The sequence below is a fragment of the Sorghum bicolor genome, chromosome 1 (genome assembly GCF_000003195.3).
Source record: "Sorghum bicolor cultivar BTx623 chromosome 1, Sorghum_bicolor_NCBIv3, whole genome shotgun sequence".
NCBI classification, from domain to species: domain Eukaryota; kingdom Viridiplantae; phylum Streptophyta; class Magnoliopsida; order Poales; family Poaceae; genus Sorghum; species Sorghum bicolor.
In genome coordinates this window covers 50,884,510-50,906,408 of record NC_012870.2, presented here as the reverse complement: position 1 = coordinate 50,906,408, position 21,899 = coordinate 50,884,510, and the positions used below count along the sequence as shown (strand labels likewise).

The following is a 21,899-nucleotide window of genomic DNA, read 5'->3' as shown; positions in this document are numbered from 1 at the left end:
CCTGGAAAAGAACCACAATAAAAACAACTAATTAAGTGGGGCAAAATTAATTAGTACTAGATCCTAATATCAAATGGCAAACAATCAGTTACATATTGTTTAGCCTCAAACAAGACGATCACTTAAATGGGTAAAATGATCATTTAAATAGAAGGTTAAACGGAAACACCATTCCATTGTTAGTGTTTAAAAGTTGAGTACATGGGCTAAAATGGCCATTTAGACTTTAGATGAATAATGATAGAAATATAGGAGATAAGAGAGATAATAGAAAGACTAATGCTAAATAATATAGATCCCATTGTTGGAGATCAATTCAGAAGGATTAAACAAGGTAAACACTGATTTTCAATTGACTAGCTAATTAGAGTGTGTGGTAGGGGACAAACTAATGTTTGATAGACAATAATAAAAAATAAAAGATATGAAGAAAATATTAGAAAGATCTAGATTTTATATGTATAAGAAACTATATATTAGAGACTAATGTGAAATAAGAATAAAATTGTTAGTACATATAATATCCTTAACTAACTAATTATACAATTAAGCATCTAATTACGGGGTGTATTAAGGGATTTATGGGAAGGTTGGGGGGTGCCAGGCCCCCCTCAGCCCCCCCTTCCCTCCGCCACTGTGTAGACATGTAATGATGGTTCCATGCCAAGTGGTGGAGCTAGAGATGATCATGGTGATGACTGTGATGATCACAACATGATCAGGTGCTCAACTTGGAAAAGAAGAAAGAGAAAAACAAAACCTGGTTGATGAAGGTATAACTTAGGGTATTCGTTTTGGTGATCAATACACCATAGAGGGTGTGATCACACTTAGGATAAATAGTCATACTATAAAGAGGGGAAATTCATGGCTAAAGCGATTATCAAGTGCCACTAGGTGCGAGCATATGCATTAGGGACCTAATGTGCTAACATTGACCCTTGAAAAATGTTTGTAAAAATGTGCTAACACACATTTACAAGGTGATACACTTGGTGGTTAGAACATTTGAGCAAGGGTTGGGAAGATGGTGAAGTCGCGAATGTGTTTCTCGCTAAGAAACACTGACTGGACACTAGCGTCGAATGGACTGGAGACTGGTCATGCATCTAGTCAGTGTTTTCCATCAACACTCAAAGATTGTTCATGAGGGTAAGTATCAGACGTTGTGTCTATGCGCCTAGTCACTCTCTAACCTAGATCAGACGCATGCAGCCAGACTCTAGCGGATCATTGTTGATTGTCAGGTTGTGGTGACATGGCTTTGCATGCATGGATAAGAGGAAGGACCTGACACTAGACTAAGTCAGTGCACTAGGGATTGGACACATTTGGTGGAAAAATCACATTTTTGGAGCTCTCTAAGTAGCGATCGGACCTTGGGTCCAGAGTCTAGTCATCTTATGAAGAATGTCTGATGAGAACTTGACCGTTGAGATCTAACACGTGATGTTGAAAGGCAGAGGACACATGGCAGCAATCTGTGGACCACATGCTGGGAGCCTATGTCCGATCAGTCTAACTAGCATGTCTAGTAGCGTCGATTTATATGAGGATAGAGAGCAAACGGCTCTCTTTGTTTGAGAGTGTTGGCATCTCTTACGCCGCACTCACTAGTTTGTCATCTCTAACACGACGTAAAAAATGTGGTTGTACTTATAATCATGGCACTTATAAAATATGAAATAAAAGTTATTCATAAGCACACAAATAAAATACTCCCATTGTAGCATTTCACCTAGGAAAGTTCCAGGTATCGTTATTTATAATTTTACCACTGGGAGCTTCTAGAAGGGGTCTAGAAGAGAAAATTGATATGGCTATAAGAATTACAAACACATACTCTATATACAAATCAGTTAATCACTTCTATCTAAACAGGGGTAAGGCAGATAATGGTGATAAAAATGATAATGAGATATTGATAGGGAATCCATAATTAGAGATGACTTGTAGGATCAAGTAAAGTAGAATAAAGTGATACGATTAGAGATTTTAATTCGTAGGTTTACGTCCTATCTAGTAAGTCTGAGGGCTTTTATTCTACTCTTTATCATTTATAGCAAAATAAATCTTCCATCTAAACAATAGGAACATTACTTTAGGAAATTCAAGAACATAGCAGTCCATCCCCATGCAATCGAGTTCTACTTGTCCTAGATTCAAGGAGTGGACTACATAGGACTCAACAAAGTTGTTACATCTGTGATCTACCACATAAGGTGCATTCGTAGGTAAATATAGTCTAGACACAATGTCTACATTACCTCTACCACCTAATCCAATCCGAAGTTGAACTAGGCGCTCTACGAGCATATGTCTAAACTTATTATCAATCAAGACTATATCAAAGACAAAACTAGAATAAGCTAAGAGCATAATTGTTGGGAATATGCCCTAGAGGTTGTTGACACTTGTTAACTTACAAAATTTATTAGCATTTTTTTCTCCACTATAAATGAATATCTACTAGAATAGGGTTATCACTGACGATTTTCATGAGTTTGTATATTATGTGTTTTCCAGGATTATTTTAGAAAGTGCTGAAAAGAGGGATTTAGATGCTAATTGGCCACGAAACTTAGGCGCGATGGAAGGATGACACCAGAGGATTTAGGAACACTCTAGAAGACACCCGACGCATGGGGGGAGCCAGCAGCCGCCAGGTGGGGCCAGCCGACCCCACCCTAGCGCCGGTCGGCCCCCTGCTGCTAGAGTTTGCTCCCCCCCTTCTGGAAGCTTTCTCCACCGCCTCTGAGGAGCCATCTCGACCGGTTGTTAAGTCGGTTTGATCCAACAGCGCGTCTTCACCCCACCAGGCTATAAATAGAATGCAAGACCTCCCTGGAGGAGGCCAAATCAAGAGATGAAGAGTCAGAGCATTAGATAGAGATCCACTAGATCTAGGCTAGCAATCAAGATAGAGATTAGAGAGAGATAGAGTAGAGGAGTAGAGATTTGGAGGAGTCCCGGCCAATCGGAGCTTCCTTAGGAGCTGTATTTGTCTAGATTCGGCTCCCTCGCCTAGAACCGTGTTCTGAGGTACTAGCAACTTGTTTGTATTCGTTCTTTGTTTGCAGCTCATATTATATTGAGTACTATGATTTGGGTAGCTCCTAGGCCAGAGTAGTGATTCGTAGCGTAGACGAGGTGTCTGGGCTATGGTTGCTTGTGAATGTCCCCTGATCACCCGGACAGTGGTAGTTCACGTAGGTGACTTTATAGCTGCATTGATTCCTCTGTAGTCTATTTCCCATTGATAGGATTGATAGGCTTATAGGTGCCTGATAGGGGATTACTCTGATTCTTCCCATATTCAGGTTACTTGCCTGATAAGACGATACTATACAAAGTTTACCGGTTATTGGAACAAGATTACATTAGTATTTTCTCATCATCAATAGTTTCTAGATTGTTTGTGCCCCCGTAGATTAATAAATTATAGGCTAAGTCATAAATCACCTACTATTCCTTTGGATTCGATATTAAAACTGGGTTAATCTTGGTGTAGTGTTGATCAGTATATATCTGTGCGCTTGCGGATAATCTGATTATAATCATTATTAGGGTGCAATTAATTTATACCATAGAGGTAATCTTAAAGCTGATGATATTATGATTGTATCCATGACATATATTATGAGTTCAATAAATATCCATTATAGACAAACTTGTATTGTTTGAAAATTATGTGAATTGTTTGTGAAAATCTTTTACTTGTATGGTTATTCTAAAGTTGTCCTTGATCAAAGTTCATGTGAGGAGACACATGAATATTAGATTAGCACATGTATTAGTTGATGACTATGTTTCACAAGTCATAGATATAGTGATGTCAAACTAATAATGTGGGCACATGTATGACATAGGGCTAGACTGACCCAACATGAGATGTTCTTATTATCTATTTATGCATCATGTAAGTTATGTCCTTAGACCTGAGATTGTCATATGTTCTCAAAATATGAAACAACCTACTTAGAGAGTATTAAACGCTACTCCATAATAGGATAGTTGGTCTTCAGGTTTGTCGGGAAACATACTATGAGACATAGATAATCAAGATGGAACTTGCCCCTCTCTATGTGAGAGAGAGATATCACTGGATCACTTAAGTGATTGGATCAACAAATGCATGGCCATGCTTGGGTTAAGTGTTAACCCATGAGTTGGACCAAATATCATGTGGCAAGAGAATAACATGTATGTGTTTTGTAGTGGTTCATCTGATATGATCTTTGCATGCATATAGGAGTTGTCACGCCTTGCTAGAGGCCACTGTCAACTATTAGGCGAGTAGGAGTACTTGGCTCATGTCTATATGTATGTGAACCCATAGGCTCACACGCTTAAGGGGCTGGAAGCCTAATTCGGGTTGGACCCGAATTAGACAAGGCTTAGGGTTTTCTAATTGGGCCTCCAACTCGAGACTTGATTAGGAGATGCCTATAAAAGAGAGGGTAGGGGCGGCTAGGGTTGACACACATCATTTGGCAGCCGCTGCCGCTCACCCACACTCGCGCCTATTGTTCCTCGAGGACCTAGCAGTTTGGAGGTGCAACGCTTCTTCACAGTATGTGTGGGATACCTTAGAGGTACTACATCTAGAGCACAAGGACAAACCGCACGAGTGGGATTGACATGACAAATGACCATGCAACTGCATAGCACTACTACTACGTGCACGACTACACTGAGTCACTTCCACTACACCTTCGCGTCTAGTGGTAATCCTGTGATCTATAACTAGCAGTTGATCTTGGTTTATGAGGTCGAATTTTTTGTTTTTAGCTAGCGTAGCGTCCTCATAATCCATCAAGAATAAACAAGAACATAATAATATTGAAGTAGCACAAAGTCATAATTACAAGATATAATGATAAATATTACCAAATCTCCTGACATCGATCTGGAATCCTAGGCCGCGCTCAACTCTACTTATATCTAACTAGATCTATCCCTAAACTTGAAGTGGAGCTCTAATCTTTCCATGGAAACTCTAGGTTTTCTCTCTAGCCTTCTGAATTAATGAGAGATCAATTAATGAGATATCTGACCATTGATGCCTCAGGGGGGTCTACCCCTGCTTATATAGTCCGGTGGGGGTGAACCGTAGCCCTTGGATCAAACTGACTTAAAACAATGGTCAAGATGCGTCATAGAGACCTGTTAAAAACCATCATGCAAAGTTGGACGATAGGTGGGACCCATCTGGGCTAGCCAGCCCCACCTAGCAGGCAAGCCGGCTGGCCTGGCTCAGAGCCAGGTCACCTTCTCCTTTGCTCTGGTGTCTTTTGGTGTCCTCTGGAACCTTCCCATCAATTCTTGCAGAATTTTGACGTGATTTTGTTTTGTTTCTTGGCTCCTACTCTTCCTTGGATTATTCTGTTTTTATCCCTAAAAATTCACAAATCACCAAAGCTATGGAAATTGTCATGTTAGTCTGTAAAACTCTTGTTTGGTGATTCTTCCGAAACATTCCAGAGGACTCTTAGTCGTATCCATCGGGGACTCTCTTGTTCGGACTCAAAATATAGCAAATGATATGTCTGTTTTGATCATCTTGACGAGCTCTTCATAATGATGTGCTCTATTTTCATCATTTATGGTATTTTTATGTGGTAAAATATCAATAATCCTACAAAAAAGTGAGAACAACACATCTTGTGGAACTTGTTAGAATAATCCCTATAACTATGCTTTAACAATTCTTGTGCCATTATGTTGTGCATTAATTGAAGGTATATTGTTGACATTCGTTCAGGACTATCAATAGAGAGGCTTATAAATACGTGGTAGTCATCTCTAGGATGACTCTCTTGGCACTTTGACATACTTGACATTCTTGTAAGCCTAAGCAAACACCTCTGAAAGGTCCTAATATGGCTAGAGGGGGGGTGAATAGCCTATTTACAAATTCTACAAACTCACTAGAGCAAATGGTTAGTAAATAACAGAGCGAAGCTTTTTTCTCTAGCTCTAAAGAGGGTTTGCAAGCCACCTACCCAACAATTCTAGTTGCTACAAACACTATGCACACAAGAACTAAGTCTCTACAAGTTACACTAGTGAACTATGCTACACAAGGAAAAGTATGCAACTAAACTAATTACACTAGTTTGCGGTAACAAAAGATAGGATGAGATATTTATACCACCGTGTAGGGGATGAACCAATCACCAATATAAACAATCAAGCACCGGGAGAATGCCAAGCAAACACAATTGAGACACCACATTTTCTCCCGAGGTTCACGTGCTTGCCGGCACGCTACGTCCCCGTTGTGTCGACCAACACTTGGTGGCTCGGTGGCTAAGAGGTGTAGCACGAACCTCGTCCTCACTAGGACACCACAAGAACCTACCCACAAGTGAGGTAACTCAATGACACGAGCACTTTACTAGAGTTATCTTTCGGCTCTCCGTCGGGGAAGGTACAAGACCCCTCACAATCACCGGGAGATGGCCACGAACAATCACCAACTCGTGCCAATGCTCCTCCGCTGCTCCAAGCCGTCTACGTGGCGGCAACCACCAAGAGTAACAAGAAAACCGCAGCCAAATCGATCCCCAAGTGCCACTAGATGCAATCACTCATGCAAATGCACTTGGAAACACTCCCAATCTCACAAAGATGAATAATCTATGAAGGAGATGAGTGGGAGAAGTTTGCTTAGGCTCACAAGGATGTCAAGTATGCTAGAATGCCAAGAGTGTGAGCCCCAAGCCAGCCAACAACTATTTATAAGCCCCTCAAACAAATAGAGCTGTTGGCTCTTTCACTGGGCAAAACACGGGGTCACCAGACGCTCTTAAAGGGGCACCGGATGCTCAACACCTGCGTTCGGTGCTCCAAAGTCAGCCACGTGTCAGAGTCTAACGGTAACCTGCAGAGCACCGGACGCTGAGCACCGGACCGTCTGGTGCTCACCGGTCTTAAACTTAGAGAGGTTTGCAAAACGCACAGGTCACCAGACGCACACCACCGGACGCTCCTAGAGCGTCCGGTGCTTCCAGACAGACACTTCGGCAGAAGTCAGATAGCACCGGACTCAAGAACAGGAGTCACCCTGCGTCCGGTGAGTACCGTCCGGTGCTCAACCCTAGCACCACAGCACACCGGACGCACACCCTCTGCGTCCGGTGCCTCAACGGTCAGCGTCCGGTGAGTGTTTCTCTGCAAGGAACACTCCCGTGACTTCTTCAAATTTCCCACCGGAGCAATAGAAAATATGCACTTCATTTTCTCAAAAGCGCATCCTCTCTCAACCCTTCAAACTCCACTTCCTTCTCAAAGTGTGCCAACACCACAATGTGTAAACCAACATGTGTACGTGTGTTAGCATTTTCACAAACATTTTCTTCGAAGGAGTTAAGTTAGCTCACTAGGTTCTAAATGCATGCACAAGAACAATGACACCTAGTGGCACTTGATAACCGCTTAGCCAAAGAATTCCCCTCTTTATAGTACGACTATCTATTCTAAATGTGATCACACCCTCTATGGTGTCTTGATCACCAAAATCAAAACCCTAAGCAATACCTTTGCCTTGATCTCCAAAGGGTTTTGTTTTTCTCTTTCTTCTTTTCCAAGTTGAGCACTTGATCATCTTGTGGTCATCACCATCATCACCATGATCATCACTTGCTTCATCACTTGGCATGTACCAACCTCATTAAGTCTACACACACTTAGTATAGAGGTTAGTACTAGGGTTTCATCAATTATCCAAAACCAAACTAGGGCTTTCAATCTCTCACTTATCTCCATTATTGACTATCATTATAGTGAGATTAGGAGTGATTCCAAGTAAGTGATTGCACCTAGTGGCACTTGGGGATCATTTGAGCTGTGAGTTCTTGTTATTCTTGGAGGTTGCTGCTACCTAGATAACTTGGAGCAGTAGAAGAGTTGGCGTTTGTTCTTGGGCACCTCCTGGTGATTATGAAGGGTTCTTGTGTCTTCTCCGATAGAGAGCCAAAGGAAACTCTAGCAGATTGCGGGTGTCAATGAGTTGCCTCACTTGTGGGTAGGTTCTTGCAGTGTCCTACGTGAGGACGAGGTTCGTGCAACACCTCTTAACCGTCGAACCATCAAGTATTGGTCGACACAATAGGGACTAGCATGCCAGCAAGTACGTGAACCTCAAGAGAATAATCTTGTGTCTCTTTCCATCTTTGGTATTCTCCTCATGATTCAACTGTCTCTTATTGATTGGTTGACTTTCTCGATGTGGCGGTATATCAATCACTCCTCTCTTTTACTAACCGCAAACTAGTGTAGCTTATTATCTTGTGTAGACACTTTCGGTAGCTCACTAGTGTAAGTAGTGATTTAGCAAGTGTGAGCTTAGTGTTTATAGCAACTAGAATTGCTTATATAGGTGGCTTGCAACCTCCTTGGTAGAGCTAGAGCAAAAACCTTCGCTTACTGTTTTATCTAACTTGTGCTCTAGTGTTTTGTAGATTTTAAATTAGGCTATTCACCCCCCTCTAGCCATATTGAGACCTTTCAAAAAGTCACTTTGAATTATGAGTATCTTGCTAATGCTTATCTGAATCGATTTCATGTTATTGTTGTTATTGTTATTGTTATTATTATTATTATTGTTGTTGTTGTTATTGTTATTATTATTATTATTATTATTATTATTATTATTGTTATTATTATTATTATTATTATTATTATTATTATTATTATTATTATTATTATTATTATTATTATTATTATTATTATTATTATTATTATTATTATTATTATTATTATTATTATTATTATTATTATTATTATTATTATTATTATTATTATTATTATTATTTGGTCTATCCAAATCAATGGTGATATGAAACTAATTTGCAGTTGTTGGTATTTTTAGCATCACTTTATATTAAGTTGTCATCTCTAACATGATGCCAAAGCCAAGGATAAAAATAATCTACACACAATAACTCTAAATAGAATATATCCGTAAGCGCACAAATAATTCTTCCGTTGTAGCAATTCACCGAGGAAGTATTCCGAGTATCGTTGATTTATTTTATGCCAAAAGGATAAAGCAGCATTCTATTCATTAGGCTTAGGTGATCTTGTATGAACTAAGGAAAAACTAATTATGTAAATCTATCATAACCAATAGTACTAATGCTTTAGCCATAACTAATCAATAAAATATAATAAATGATAAATGATAACGGAGTAATAAAGTAAATGTTGTTCCAGAGATAGAAAATAAATACTCACTAATGTAGCAAGACAATCTTGATATTCAAATAAATAAAAAAACCTATGTAATTACTAATATAAAGTCTACAGCCTACGCCATACTACACATTTTCATCTATAGTGTGATAAACTCAGAAAACATCATAAGGAGCATCAACTAATGAGGGTTTTAAGATGCAACCGTCACCTCCTTCGCGACCGCGCTTGGCTAGTCCTACGTACGGGGGGGGTGGACTACAGAGGAACCAACGCAGCTGTCACCTACGCGGACTACCACACAACGCGGCACATCAGGGTGCCTCCGTGGGTACACAATATATCTAGACACCACATCTACATAATGTGCACCACCTGGCTCACTCGAGTACTGAATGAGGCGCTTTACGATCATATAACAACAATCATCATAAACCACATCTATATCGAATATGCAACTAGAATAAACTAAGAACTGAATAAATAGTAATATATTGAAGTAGAGGAAAGTCATAATGAAATACAAGATAATATTACCAAATTTCTAGAAGACAGGTCTGAAATCCCGAGCGGAGCGCCCGATCTCTACTTGAACCTTGCTAGACGCCTATACTAAGAACTTGAAGAACTTGAGCTCTACTTCTAATCTCTCGAAACCCTAACTTCTGACTACTCTTGACAAATGAAGTAGGAGGAATGAACTGAATCTGGGGTGTCTCTGGGAGGGGGGTCTGCCCCTCTATTTATAGCCTGGTGGAGTGCACGCGCGCCTTGGATCAAACTGACTTAACAAGCGGCCGAGATGACTCCTCAGAGGCGGTGGAGGAAGCTTCCGGAAGGGGGGGGGCAAACCCTAGCCACAGGGGACCGGCCGGCGCTAGGGTGGGGCCGGCCGGCCCCACCTGGCAGTTGCTGGCTCCCCTGTTGTGTCGGGTGTCTCCTGGAGTGTTCCTGAATCCTCTGGTGTCGTCCTTCCGCCGCGGATAAGTTTCGTAGTCGAATAGCACTTAAATCCCTCTTTTCAGCACTTTCTGAAATAATCCCTGAAAATCACAGAATATGCAAAACTCGTGGAAATTGTCAGTTTAAACCCTAGACAAATGTGTTTCCATGTTTTCCTTTGAGCCTAAAAGTTCTAATAAAAATTGACGTTATCAACCATCAACGGCGGTGATGATAGTAGCAACACTATTGGAAAAATATAGCACAAGCATGATAGTGATGGACAAGACATTACCGCCGGATCCAACTTAAAAGCGATAGTAATGGACAAGACATCACCGCCAGATCAAAGTCAAGTGCGATAGTGATGGACAAGACAATACCACCGGATCAAACTCAATAGTGGCGGTGACGGACAAGACATACCACCGGATATTATGTTTGGCTGGTGTTGATGTTGTCATCAAAACCGTCGGATCACACGTTGACCGGCTCCGTTGGTACAGACAACAACCTCAGACTGTTGGTACATACATCAACCTCGGATCATAAGCCAGATCGACGTTGATGTCTCCATCATCGTTGCTGGATGGTACGACTGATCGACGTTAACGTGTGCATCGTCATCGCTAGATCTGAACCGATTGAATGCCGATCTGATAGTGATGAATGCCGATCTGATAGTGATGAAGTTTACCACCGTCGGTTTTGAACCAGTGGCAGCGGTGATCACCGAGGCCATCACCAATGACGATAACCAAGAGGGGGAGGGGGTAGGTCAGTCTCACTGCATAGTTTCATGGCAAAGTTACAAAGACTATAAACTAGGTAACCGAGCCACATGAGTTTTATGGGGATGAAACTCCTCTCTCATCTAATAAAACTCCTTCATTTAATGTGGCACCATATTTAAACTAGATAACCAAGTCAGTAATTTTGCTTATGTGGCACCCTATTTAATGTGCATGGCACTCTCATAAAACATGCATTGAGACTAGTCTTAGAATTGGTGGTGATGAACTTTATGTAGTAGTGAGTTAAAACTTAGAAAGGGATTGACCACTTGGTAATATGTATAGGTAACAAAGAGGGATTAAGTGTCTATATATGTAATAACATTCTCCAAATAGTATAAAGAAAAAGATACTGAAGAGATGGGATATATGGTACGCGAGCGTATGTCGATCAGGTTAGGGAAAACATACAAATCTGATGACCCAAACCGACCGTTGGCGGCCTCATCACGTGCGAGTAAAGGTAGATGAGACGACATAATCAGCAGCCTTTTCCTACCTGATCTCTGCCGTAATTCCCCCAACTAAAGCCAGAGAGGGAGGAGGGAAGGGCAAACAGACAAGACAACAGATGCGATTAAGTGATTGTTTATTACTACTAGCACTAAGCAGATCGAGTAATTAATTAGGCCCGAGTGGACAGCAACATCCGCTGTAATCAACACGCTAATCGCGGGCCACGAGGCCGGCCGGCTTGCCGGCGCGAGCGCGGTCGCGGGACCCGAGTGCGCGCGGGCGAGCGGAGGAGCGCTCCCGGCCACCCGCTCGTGCATGCGCAGGTGCAGCGTCGTAGACCACGCCGGGGCCGGGCGCGCGGGCTCACAGCGTTGCGCGCGTATGGGTATGGGACGCACGCACCCGCGCTTTGCATTATTTTTTGTACGGTCTCCAAGAGCCATGCTCCTCCGAGCCCGCATCCATCCGCTTGCTAATGGTATGGCAGGAGCTGGATGTCTTGGAGACCCGGCCTACCTACAGTAAGCATACAATACAATATACGAAGTCGGGACAACATTAGCAGCAGCAACTACCCTTTTTCTATATGGAAGAAAGAAATTAATCTCTACTAGCTAGCTAGTACATACCATCGATCGCTGCTTTTATCAGGATGTCCTTTAATTGTACCAGGACATATTCGTTCTGAAGAGAATGTTTCATGTCTTATTTTTGTGCGTGCTCTTTTTTTAAAAAAAAATGTTATATATAAATGTTGTATATTATTACTAGAAATTAGTTATATACATGCAATGGTCTGTCACATGGATTTTCACTACACTGCGGATCAAACACGGTGTCCTATAATATATATATATATATATATATATATATATATATATATATATATATATATATATATATATATATATATATATATATATATATATATATATATATATATATATATATATATATATATATATATATATATATGTATATAGAGAGAGAGAGACAGAGAGAGAGAGAGATATATATATATATTTGATAGTATTATATATATATATATATATTTATATATATATATATATATATATATATATATATATATATATATATATATATATATATATATATATATATATATATATATATATATATATATATATATATATATATATATATATATATATATATATATGGGTCAGATATCCATGGCTGTGGAAATGCAATTCTTCGATGACATTATTGGACCAATTATATATAAGTTACACACTTGAATCCTAACATACATGAATCAGCTGGGAGCCGAAATTTGATTGGTAGACCCAGCTAGCAATAGTGAGTTGCCAAAGACAGGAGAGGATGGGAGACGCCGATGAGAAGATGGGTTTGCGTTGGAGGTGAGCAGATTTTTAGGCTGGCGTCTGGCCGGTTTACATATTTTTTTTTTTGACAAAAGAAAAAGAAAGGAAGCTTGCATATGCTCCCTCTGGTGTAGAATAATGCAATGCAAGAAGTACCAAACCATAATAATTATATATAGAGAAAACAATCATTTATCAATATAATTTCTTATATATTCCAAGTAGTTCTTGCATCCTAAATATATATATGTAGTGGTAATAAAAACAAGTAAAGATGGTGATGTGGTGAGAATATCTAAGCTATATATGAAATGAAACATGCATCCAACGGACAACACGTTAAGTCGGATCTTTTAGGGACATCACTCAAGTGATGCACACCATATACTTTCCCGGCCCCAAAAAAGTGATGTCCATGGCTCCACGCACACACATTGCCCGGCGCGGCCCCGGACCACCACCACTTATAATGTGTCCAGGCGGCAGAACACTTTCTTCATTCCGTATATGCTCGATCGATCGCAATGCAAAGTGCTCCTCTCTCCTCCTTACTTTTCCACAAGATTTTTTCACCCCGTCTTTTGATCACTCGTCGCTCCTCCTTTCGTTTTCTTTTTCTTCTACTCCTTCTATATATGTGCTGTGAACCCAAACAATAATAATTAACAATAAAATAAAACAGAGAGGAGGGTACGGTAGGAGCCACTGCACGTAATAGTAGTACAGCCCCAGCCCCAGAAAGGACCCCGGCATGAAAAGAAAGGGCGCTGGGTTTCTTTATGCCCCAGCTGCTGGAGTGCTGTCTCCCCGCGGGCCGTCGCCTCCCTCTCCGTCGATCTCTCCATATATACGACACCACCCCCTCCCCTGCAATCCAATCCACGCAACACACACTAGTGCTAGAGCTGCAACCAAGCAACCAAGCGAGCACCACCACCACCACCACCACCACACACACACACAAGCTAATTAATTAAGCTTGTCATCAATGGCAGCGGGAGGCGGCATCGCCGACGAGAAGCAGCAGGCCCCTGCCGATTCGGCTGAGATGATGACGATGGAGCCGGAGGAGGAGGAGGAATACAACAGCAGCAACAACACCACCACCAAGGGCGGCGGCGGCGGAGTCAAGTCCCGTCTGTCGGGTCTTCTGTGGCACGGCGGGTCGGCCTACGACGCGTGGTTCAGCTGCGCGTCGAACCAGGTGGCGCAGGTGCTGCTGACGCTGCCCTACTCGTTCGCGCAGCTGGGGATGGTGAGCGGCATCCTGTTCCAGCTCTTCTACGGCATTCTGGGGAGCTGGACGGCGTACCTGATCAGCATCCTGTACCTCGAGTACCGCACCCGGCGTGAGCGCGACAAGGTGGACTTCCGGAACCACGTCATCCAGTGGTTCGAGGTGCTGGACGGACTCCTGGGGCGGCACTGGCGGAACGCCGGACTCGCCTTCAACTGCACTTTCCTCCTCTTCGGCTCCGTCATCCAGCTCATCGGCTGCGCCAGCAACATCTACTACGTCAACGACCGGCTCGACAAGCGGACGTGGACCTACGTCTTCGGCGCCTGCTGCGCCACCACCGTCTTCATCCCGTCCTTCCACAACTACCGCGTCTGGTCCTTCCTCGGACTCGTCATGACCACCTACACCGCCTGGTACATCGCCGTCGCCTCCCTCGTCCACGGCCAGGTCCAGGGCGTCCAGCACTCGGGACCCACTAGGATCGTGCTCTACTTCACCGGAGCAACAAACATACTCTACACCTTCGGGGGACACGCAGTCACAGTGTGAGTAGCTAGTTCATCTCAGTTACTACCAGTCTCGCTCTCTCTCTCTCTCTCTCTCTCTATATATATATATATATATATATATATATATATATATATATATATATATCAGCTGCCTTGCTAGCTTCTGCTGCTTAATTAAGTACAGTACATCATTAGTAGTAGTTTAGTACTATTAATTAATAATCTGTCGATCTCTTGATTACTCCTAATGGTAGTATATCCTAGCAGTAGTTAACAGAAAGCAACGGTCACTGGCGATGGTTTTGGTCGCCTGCCGCGCGTGCGACGTGCGTGCGCCGTGCGCGCACGCTGCACGCTCTGCCCTCGCGGCTCGGCACATTGTCCGCACACCGGCACATGCATGCATGCTGCGGGGAATGATGCGGGCCCCCATGTGTTTCTGGGGGACCACTGACATGCATGCATGCATGCATATGGGGGATTATATTAATTGGCCATGACAAAGATAGATAAAAGCGATCGATGATGGTGCTAAAAAAATGACAAACGTCAGAATAGTTATACTCTAATTAGCTAGCCGATCGATTCATCTTGGGGCCGTCCAAACCACATCAGTACTACAAACCCAACTCGTGGTGTACTAGCAAGTTGAGTACTAGTACTTGTTTCAACATTATCCGTGCATGCATCTTCAGCTAGAACTAGCTAATAGTGTCATATATTATTCACTACTACACCTATATAGGAGTAGCGCGCATCATCAGATGTACTAGTTCCTTTTGTAACATCAAGGACTGAACGTTCACAACAAAGAAATATAATGTAGCAGCTGCTGCCTTTGTAGTGTTCCCTCTAGCTAGCTAGCTAGCTTATCTAGCTAGTACAAACAATGGACACAGCACAAAGCACAGAGCAGTGACTGAGCAAGCTAGTGTGTGGCCCATGCCCATGCTGCTGCTCTCGGTTCTCACTTGGGTGCTACGTTACAGACCCCCAACAAGGACAGGACCGTTGCATGCATCATCCGCGTGCGGTTAGGCCAACCAGCGGCTCTTTCCATCCACAGTTGACCTGACGGATCAACAATCCGTCCGTCCCGTATGGACACCCATGCACAGCACTGAGATGCATGCATGCGACCGACACATGGGTCCCACCCTGCCACGAGGCCCCATGACTCCTTGCCTGCTTCTCGTTCTCGAGACGACGACCCATGCAGCAGATGCAGCACGTATGCCTGCCTGCCTGCCTGCCATACTATATTTGACTCCTACTACTATCATATATTAATTGCTAGCTTAATTCGCTAAATGAAATGATTACTAATAATAACTGCAGCGAGATCATGCACGCGATGTGGCGTCCTCAGAAGTTCAAGGCCATCTACCTGCTGGCGACGCTGTACGTGCTGACGCTGACGCTGCCATCCGCCGCGGCCGCCTACTGGGCGTTCGGCGACGAGCTGCTGACGCACTCCAACGCGCTGGCGCTGCTCCCTCGGACCCGGTTCCGCGACGCCGCCGTGGTGCTCATGCTCATCCACCAGTTCATCACCTTCGGCTTCGCCTGCACCCCACTCTACTTCGTCTGGGAGAAGCTCATCGGCCTCCACGACTGCCGCAGCCTCTGCAAGCGCGCCGCCGCGAGGCTCCCCGTCGTCGTCCCCATCTGGTTCCTCGCCATCATCTTCCCCTTCTTCGGGCCCATCAACTCCGCCGTCGGATCGCTGCTCGTCAGCTTCACCGTCTACATCATACCGGCGCTCGCGCACATGGTCACATTCAGGTCGCCACAGTCCAGGGAGGTACGTATACGGATTGTTAATTTGCTGCTTATTACTAGTACAGTACTAATTAATTGCCTCATTCATACTAATACTCCACCACGACATGCATGCATGTGTGTACTACAGTAGTATTAGTAGTACACACAACACACTGTGCAGCTTTAATTCTTGTCCATTTCTCGATATATATATATACACATACGTATATATATAGTACATAACTGCATGCATCCATGCTGCGGGCTGTCTTGATCGATCGGCCATCAACTTGACGCGACAGTTTCTTGGACGTGCATGGCTACACTGGGGTCCATGCAAACAGATAGCTAGCTAGTCGCCATTGTCGCATGCATGCAGTCGCCAACAGCTTAACGTTGCAGTCGCCATGCATTGTCGATGTTAGTAGTAGGACAGCTAAAACTGTCTGCATGCAGTTTGCTCAGATTTTCTAGCTACTAGAAAACACATACGGCCCACCCTGTCCATAACCTGGGTTAGCTGCTGCTGTATGCGCAACCCGACCAATCATCGATGAGCTAGCTAGCTAGACTGAATGCATGGTGAGGCGCGTCGGTGGCCATGCATGACTTGTCTTACTACTTGTACAGCACACACTGATTGGAGTCCATGCAAACCTGTAGCGAGATCTCGATCGTAACATCCATCCACAGATCGACGATCTAGCTATACATACTTACAAATAAGCCATGGGTGGTCGTGCCATATCATATATGAGGGTATGAGTACTGGTATATAACAAGCTAGTACTAGAGTAGAATATACTTATGCATTTCTAGTACATATATACTGGTGCAGTCAGCGTCGTGTCACTGAAGGCAAGACAAAACTGCTGCGACGACAGCACGCAATTCCCTTTTTCAGCGCACAAGTGGTGTGTGTGGTGATAATAATAAAACCAGCTAGCGTACTGGAAAGCCGCGCACAACACAAGAGGGTGTGGCAGAGACGAGCATGAGCCTTTGTACCTTGTGGTGTCTGGGAGCTCTTGGCATGAATGCATGAAGCAGGCGCTAGCTCCTCTCCACCATGTGTGAGAAACAACAAAAAGAAGCAGTGGTGGAAGCAACACACACTTGAGAGAGCCTCTGCTGAGCTCTCAGCAGTCACATCGATCCAAAGACACACCTCACTTTGACATCAGTAGCTAGGATGCATGGATACCTCATTATATATGTCTTCTTTTTCTTCCTAAAAGAGAAAAGCTATTTCATTTCATTTCATTTTGCCCATTATATATGATGTATAATTAACTGCAGAACGCTGTGGAGCGGCCTCCGAGGTTCGCCGGCGGGTGGACGGGCGCGTACGTGATCAACTCCTTCGTGGTGGCGTGGGTGCTGGTGGTCGGCTTCGGCTTCGGCGGCTGGGCAAGCATAACCAACTTCGTGCAGCAGGTCAACACCTTCGGCCTCTTCGCCAAGTGCTACCAATGCCCGCCGCACCTCACTGCCCCGCCGGCGGCTCCGGCCTTCACGCCTCCGCCACCAATGGCCACGGCACCCTCCGCCATGACACCGGCGACGGCGTTCAATGCCACCGCCGGCGGGCTCCTCTTCCCTCCGGTGCCGGCCCCGGCTCCGGCTCCGTCGCCCATGATCAACTTCTTCCTCCGCCACCACCACCGCAGGCACCACGGCGGCCGCCACGGCCTGTGACGGCGCGCTAGCTATATATGGCTCTGGCCGTGTGTGCATGCCGCCACTTATTACGGCAGATTAGTGTACTCGATCGATCCAGTTTGCAGTAGTAGTTTTTAGCTAGTTATTGGTAAGCTAAGGTGCAAGTTAGCCTGATTAGTAAAAATCGTTGTATGCCGTCAAATGCCCGCGATCTTGTAACGTTCAGATAAAAGATCGAGATCGAGCTGGATGTCACAAGGCTAGCTAGCTAGGGTACCTCTAGCTATATCATCATATGTACCCGTAGCATGATGCATGGCAAAGCATAGTGCATGATACGTTTGGAGTCTCTTGTCCTGTACCGTGTCCTTGTATGGAGCTGCTTTCGAGAAAGAAGCTAAGCTGAAAAAGAAAAAGAGAAATGGAATGCTGTTGTTATATTCTCCTCTCACGCAGTCATATGCCGGCCTAAGCTAGCGCTATGTTTTCTTCTCACTGCTTCACTGTGTAATAGTATAAAGGAGCTTTGTTGAGCACTAGTAGTGAGATATGTGTACCTCCAACATGGTGAGAACCTTGTCCACACCATTTGTACAGGGTACATGGGGAACAGTATCATGAATTCCAATGCCAAGTGCTCCTCCACTCTTTCTTCTTCTTCACTACTACAGAATGAGGCATTGGTCGATGCCCAAAATGGCCAAAAACCTCGGCCTTTTTGCGGCCCGGGGTTAAAGACCCCTTTAGCACCGGTTCGTGTTACAAACCGGTGCTAAAGGGTCCTGCCCAACGGCTACTGACATGTGCTGTCGGGGCAGGGACCCTTTAGCACCGGTTTTTAACAAGAACCGGTGCTAAAGGGGTCCCTTTAGCACCGGCCAGAGCCACGGGCCGAGGCAAACCCTTTAGCACCGGTTTGTGTTACAAACCGGTGCTAAAAGGTAAGCCTTTAGCACCGGTTTTTGCTCTGAACCGGTGCTAAAGGTCCGGTTTATAGGCCGGCTCCCTCCTCCCCTCTGCCCATTTATAGCACCGGTTTTTGCTCTGAACCGGTGCTAAAGGTTGAATTCTGAACTGGAATGTCCTAGAGGTCCGCAACGCGATCGACGTGATGCACCTGACAAAGAATCTTTGTGTGAACTTGCTCGGATTCATGGGTGTCTACGGGAAGTCTAAGGATTCACTTGAAGCACGACAAGACTTGCAGCGCATGAAAGAACGAGACAACCTGCATCCAGAAAAGACAGATGATGGACGTCATTACTTAAGCCCTGCTAGCTACACTCTGAGCAAAGAAGAGAAGGAAAGCATGTTTGAATGTCTTAGCAGCATCAAGGTCCCATCTGGATTCTCCTCCAATATCAAGGGAATAATTAATGTGCCAGAGAAGAAATTCCTGAACTTGAAGTCCCATGACTGTCACGTTCTAATGACGCAATTGCTGCCGGTCGTTTTAAGAGGAATTCTACCTCCACACGTACGTCTAGCCACCGTAAAGCTATGTGCATTCCTCAATGCAATTTCTCAGATGGCAATCATCCAGAGCAACTAGCTACTCTGCAGAATGATGTCGTTCAATGTCTCGTCAGCTTTGAGTTGGTGTTCCCTCCATCCTTCTTCGATATCATGACACACCTCCTAGTTCATCTGGTCAAAGAGATTCGTATTCTCGGTCCTGTGTTCCTACACAACATGTTCCCCTTCGAGAGATTCATGGGTGTCCTAAAGAAATATGTCCATAGTCGTTCCCGGCCAGAAGGAAGCATTGCCAAGGGCTACGGAACAGAGGAGGTCATAGAGTTCTGTGTTGACTTTATTCCAGACCTTGACCCAATTGGCATTCCTGAATCTCGACACGAGGGCAGACTCAGCGGAAAGGGAACACTTGGGAAGAAAACATATATTGGTACGGGAGACGATTACTTCAATAAAGCACACTACACAGTTCTCCAGAACTCCTCATTGGTGGAACCATATGTTGAGGTACACAAAGATTTCCTACGGTCCCAGTGGCCCGGGAAGAATGAAGCTTGGATAATGTGTCAGCACATGGAAACTTTTGGCGATTGGTTGCGCAAAAAATGTCAAGGTGATGAAAACATTGATGAGCAGCTTTATTTGTTGGCCAGGCAACCATCATGGCATGTCCTCACATACAAAGGGTACGAGATAAATGGTAACACATTTTACACAGTTGGCCAAGATAAAAGGAGCACCAACCAAAATAGTGGTGTATGCGTGGATGCCACGGATCCAAATGGGAACAGACAAACATATTATGGACGCATAGAAGACATATGGGAACTAGTCTATGCAGCTAATTTTAAAGTTCCTTTGTTTCGGTGCCAATGGGTGAAGATGACCGGAGGTGGGGTAACAGTCGACAAGGAGTATGGGATGACAACCGTGGACCTTAACAATAGTGGGTTCAAAGACGAACCATTCGTCCTTCCTGCAGACGTGAGTCAGGTGTTCTATGTCAAAGATATGTCTACGAAACCAAAGAGAGGAAAAAATGATGACCACTCAATCATCAATGAGCCAAAGCGCCACATTGTCCTTTCTGGGAAAAGAAACATTGTCGGAATTGAGGACAAGTCAGACATGTCAGGCGATTACGAAAGGGATGATCGAATTCCGCCCTTCATAGTCAACAAAGACCCAAGCATTCTGTTAAACAATGAGGATACTCCATGGTTACGGCAGGATCATAACCAAGGGTCATACGTCAAGAAGAAGTTCACTGTTGTGTCGGCTTGACTTTGTATGAAACTATATTTGAGAATTGTGAATTTTGATGTGTGTAACAAACTTTGTATTCATGACTTTTCCAATTGTTAGAGATCATCAAATGCAAAATTTGTCATGACTATATGTGTCAATTGTGGATTTTCAACTACACCTTCCCAAAACTTTGTCAAATACAAAAATGGTCTATATATGAAATGTAGATTTTGATGAGTGGAACAATATTGGTATTCATGACTTTTCCATTCGAGACCATCTAGGGTTCCGAAACCGCTGCGTGGCTATGAGTTCTATGAAAATTCAAAATTTAGTGGTTCAAACTTTTCCAAATGAAAAGTTGACCATTAGACAAAATGTAGAACTTGATGAGTGTAGCAAACTTTGTATTCATGACTTTTCCATTTGGGACAATCTAGGGTTCGGTCAAAGGGTGTGTTTGTAAAAACCAATGCTTTGACTTTGGTCAAACTTGGTCAAATAACCCATTTGATGACTTGAAATGAAAAAAGTTTGAATACAAAGTTGTTAGAGATCATCAAGATCTATATTTTATATATTTTTCATTTTTCCATTTGGATAATTTTGAGCCAATCCTAATTACATTTCTATAAAATCCAAGACAGGTTTTGGTCAAACTTGGTCAAACTTGGTCAAATGACAAACTAAATTACTTCAAATGAAAATATTTTGAATACCAAGTTGTTAGATATCTTCAAGATCTAAACTTTTTATATACACAACTTTTCCATTTGAGAAAGTCTAAGTTAACAATACCCACCAATTCTTGAATCTCACACAAACTATATGAAACTATATGTGTCAATTGTGGATTTTCAACTACACCTTCCCAAAACTTTGTCAAATGCAAAAATGGTCTATATATGAAATGTAGATTTTGATGAGTGGAACAATATTGGTATTCATGACTTTTCCATTCGAGACCATCTAGGGTTCCGAAACCGCTGCGTGGCTATGAGTTCTATGAAAATTCAAAATTCAGTGGTTCAAACTTTTCCAAATGAAAAGTTGACCATTAGACAAAATGTATAACTTGATGAGTGTAGCAAACTTTGTATTCATGACTTTTCCATTTGGGACAATCTAGGGTTCGGTCAAAGGGTGTGTTTGTAAAAACCAATGCTTTGACTTTGGTCAAACTTGGTCAAATAACCCATTTGATGACTTGAAATGAAAAAAGTTTGAATACAAAGTTGTTAGAGATCATCAAGATCTATATTTT

At 43.4% G+C, this 21,899-nt stretch overlaps 1 protein-coding gene across 1 annotated transcript; it reads left to right on the top strand.

Moving 5' to 3' along the window:
* Positions 13,567-18,349, top strand: LOC8083850 (auxin transporter-like protein 3). Its single transcript, XM_002467305.2, has 3 exons — positions 13,567-14,521; positions 15,824-16,289; positions 17,549-18,349. Exons 1-3 carry the CDS (start codon positions 13,725-13,727, stop codon positions 17,945-17,947), a joined length of 1,662 nt encoding a protein of 553 aa, XP_002467350.1. The 5' UTR covers positions 13,567-13,724; the 3' UTR covers positions 17,948-18,349.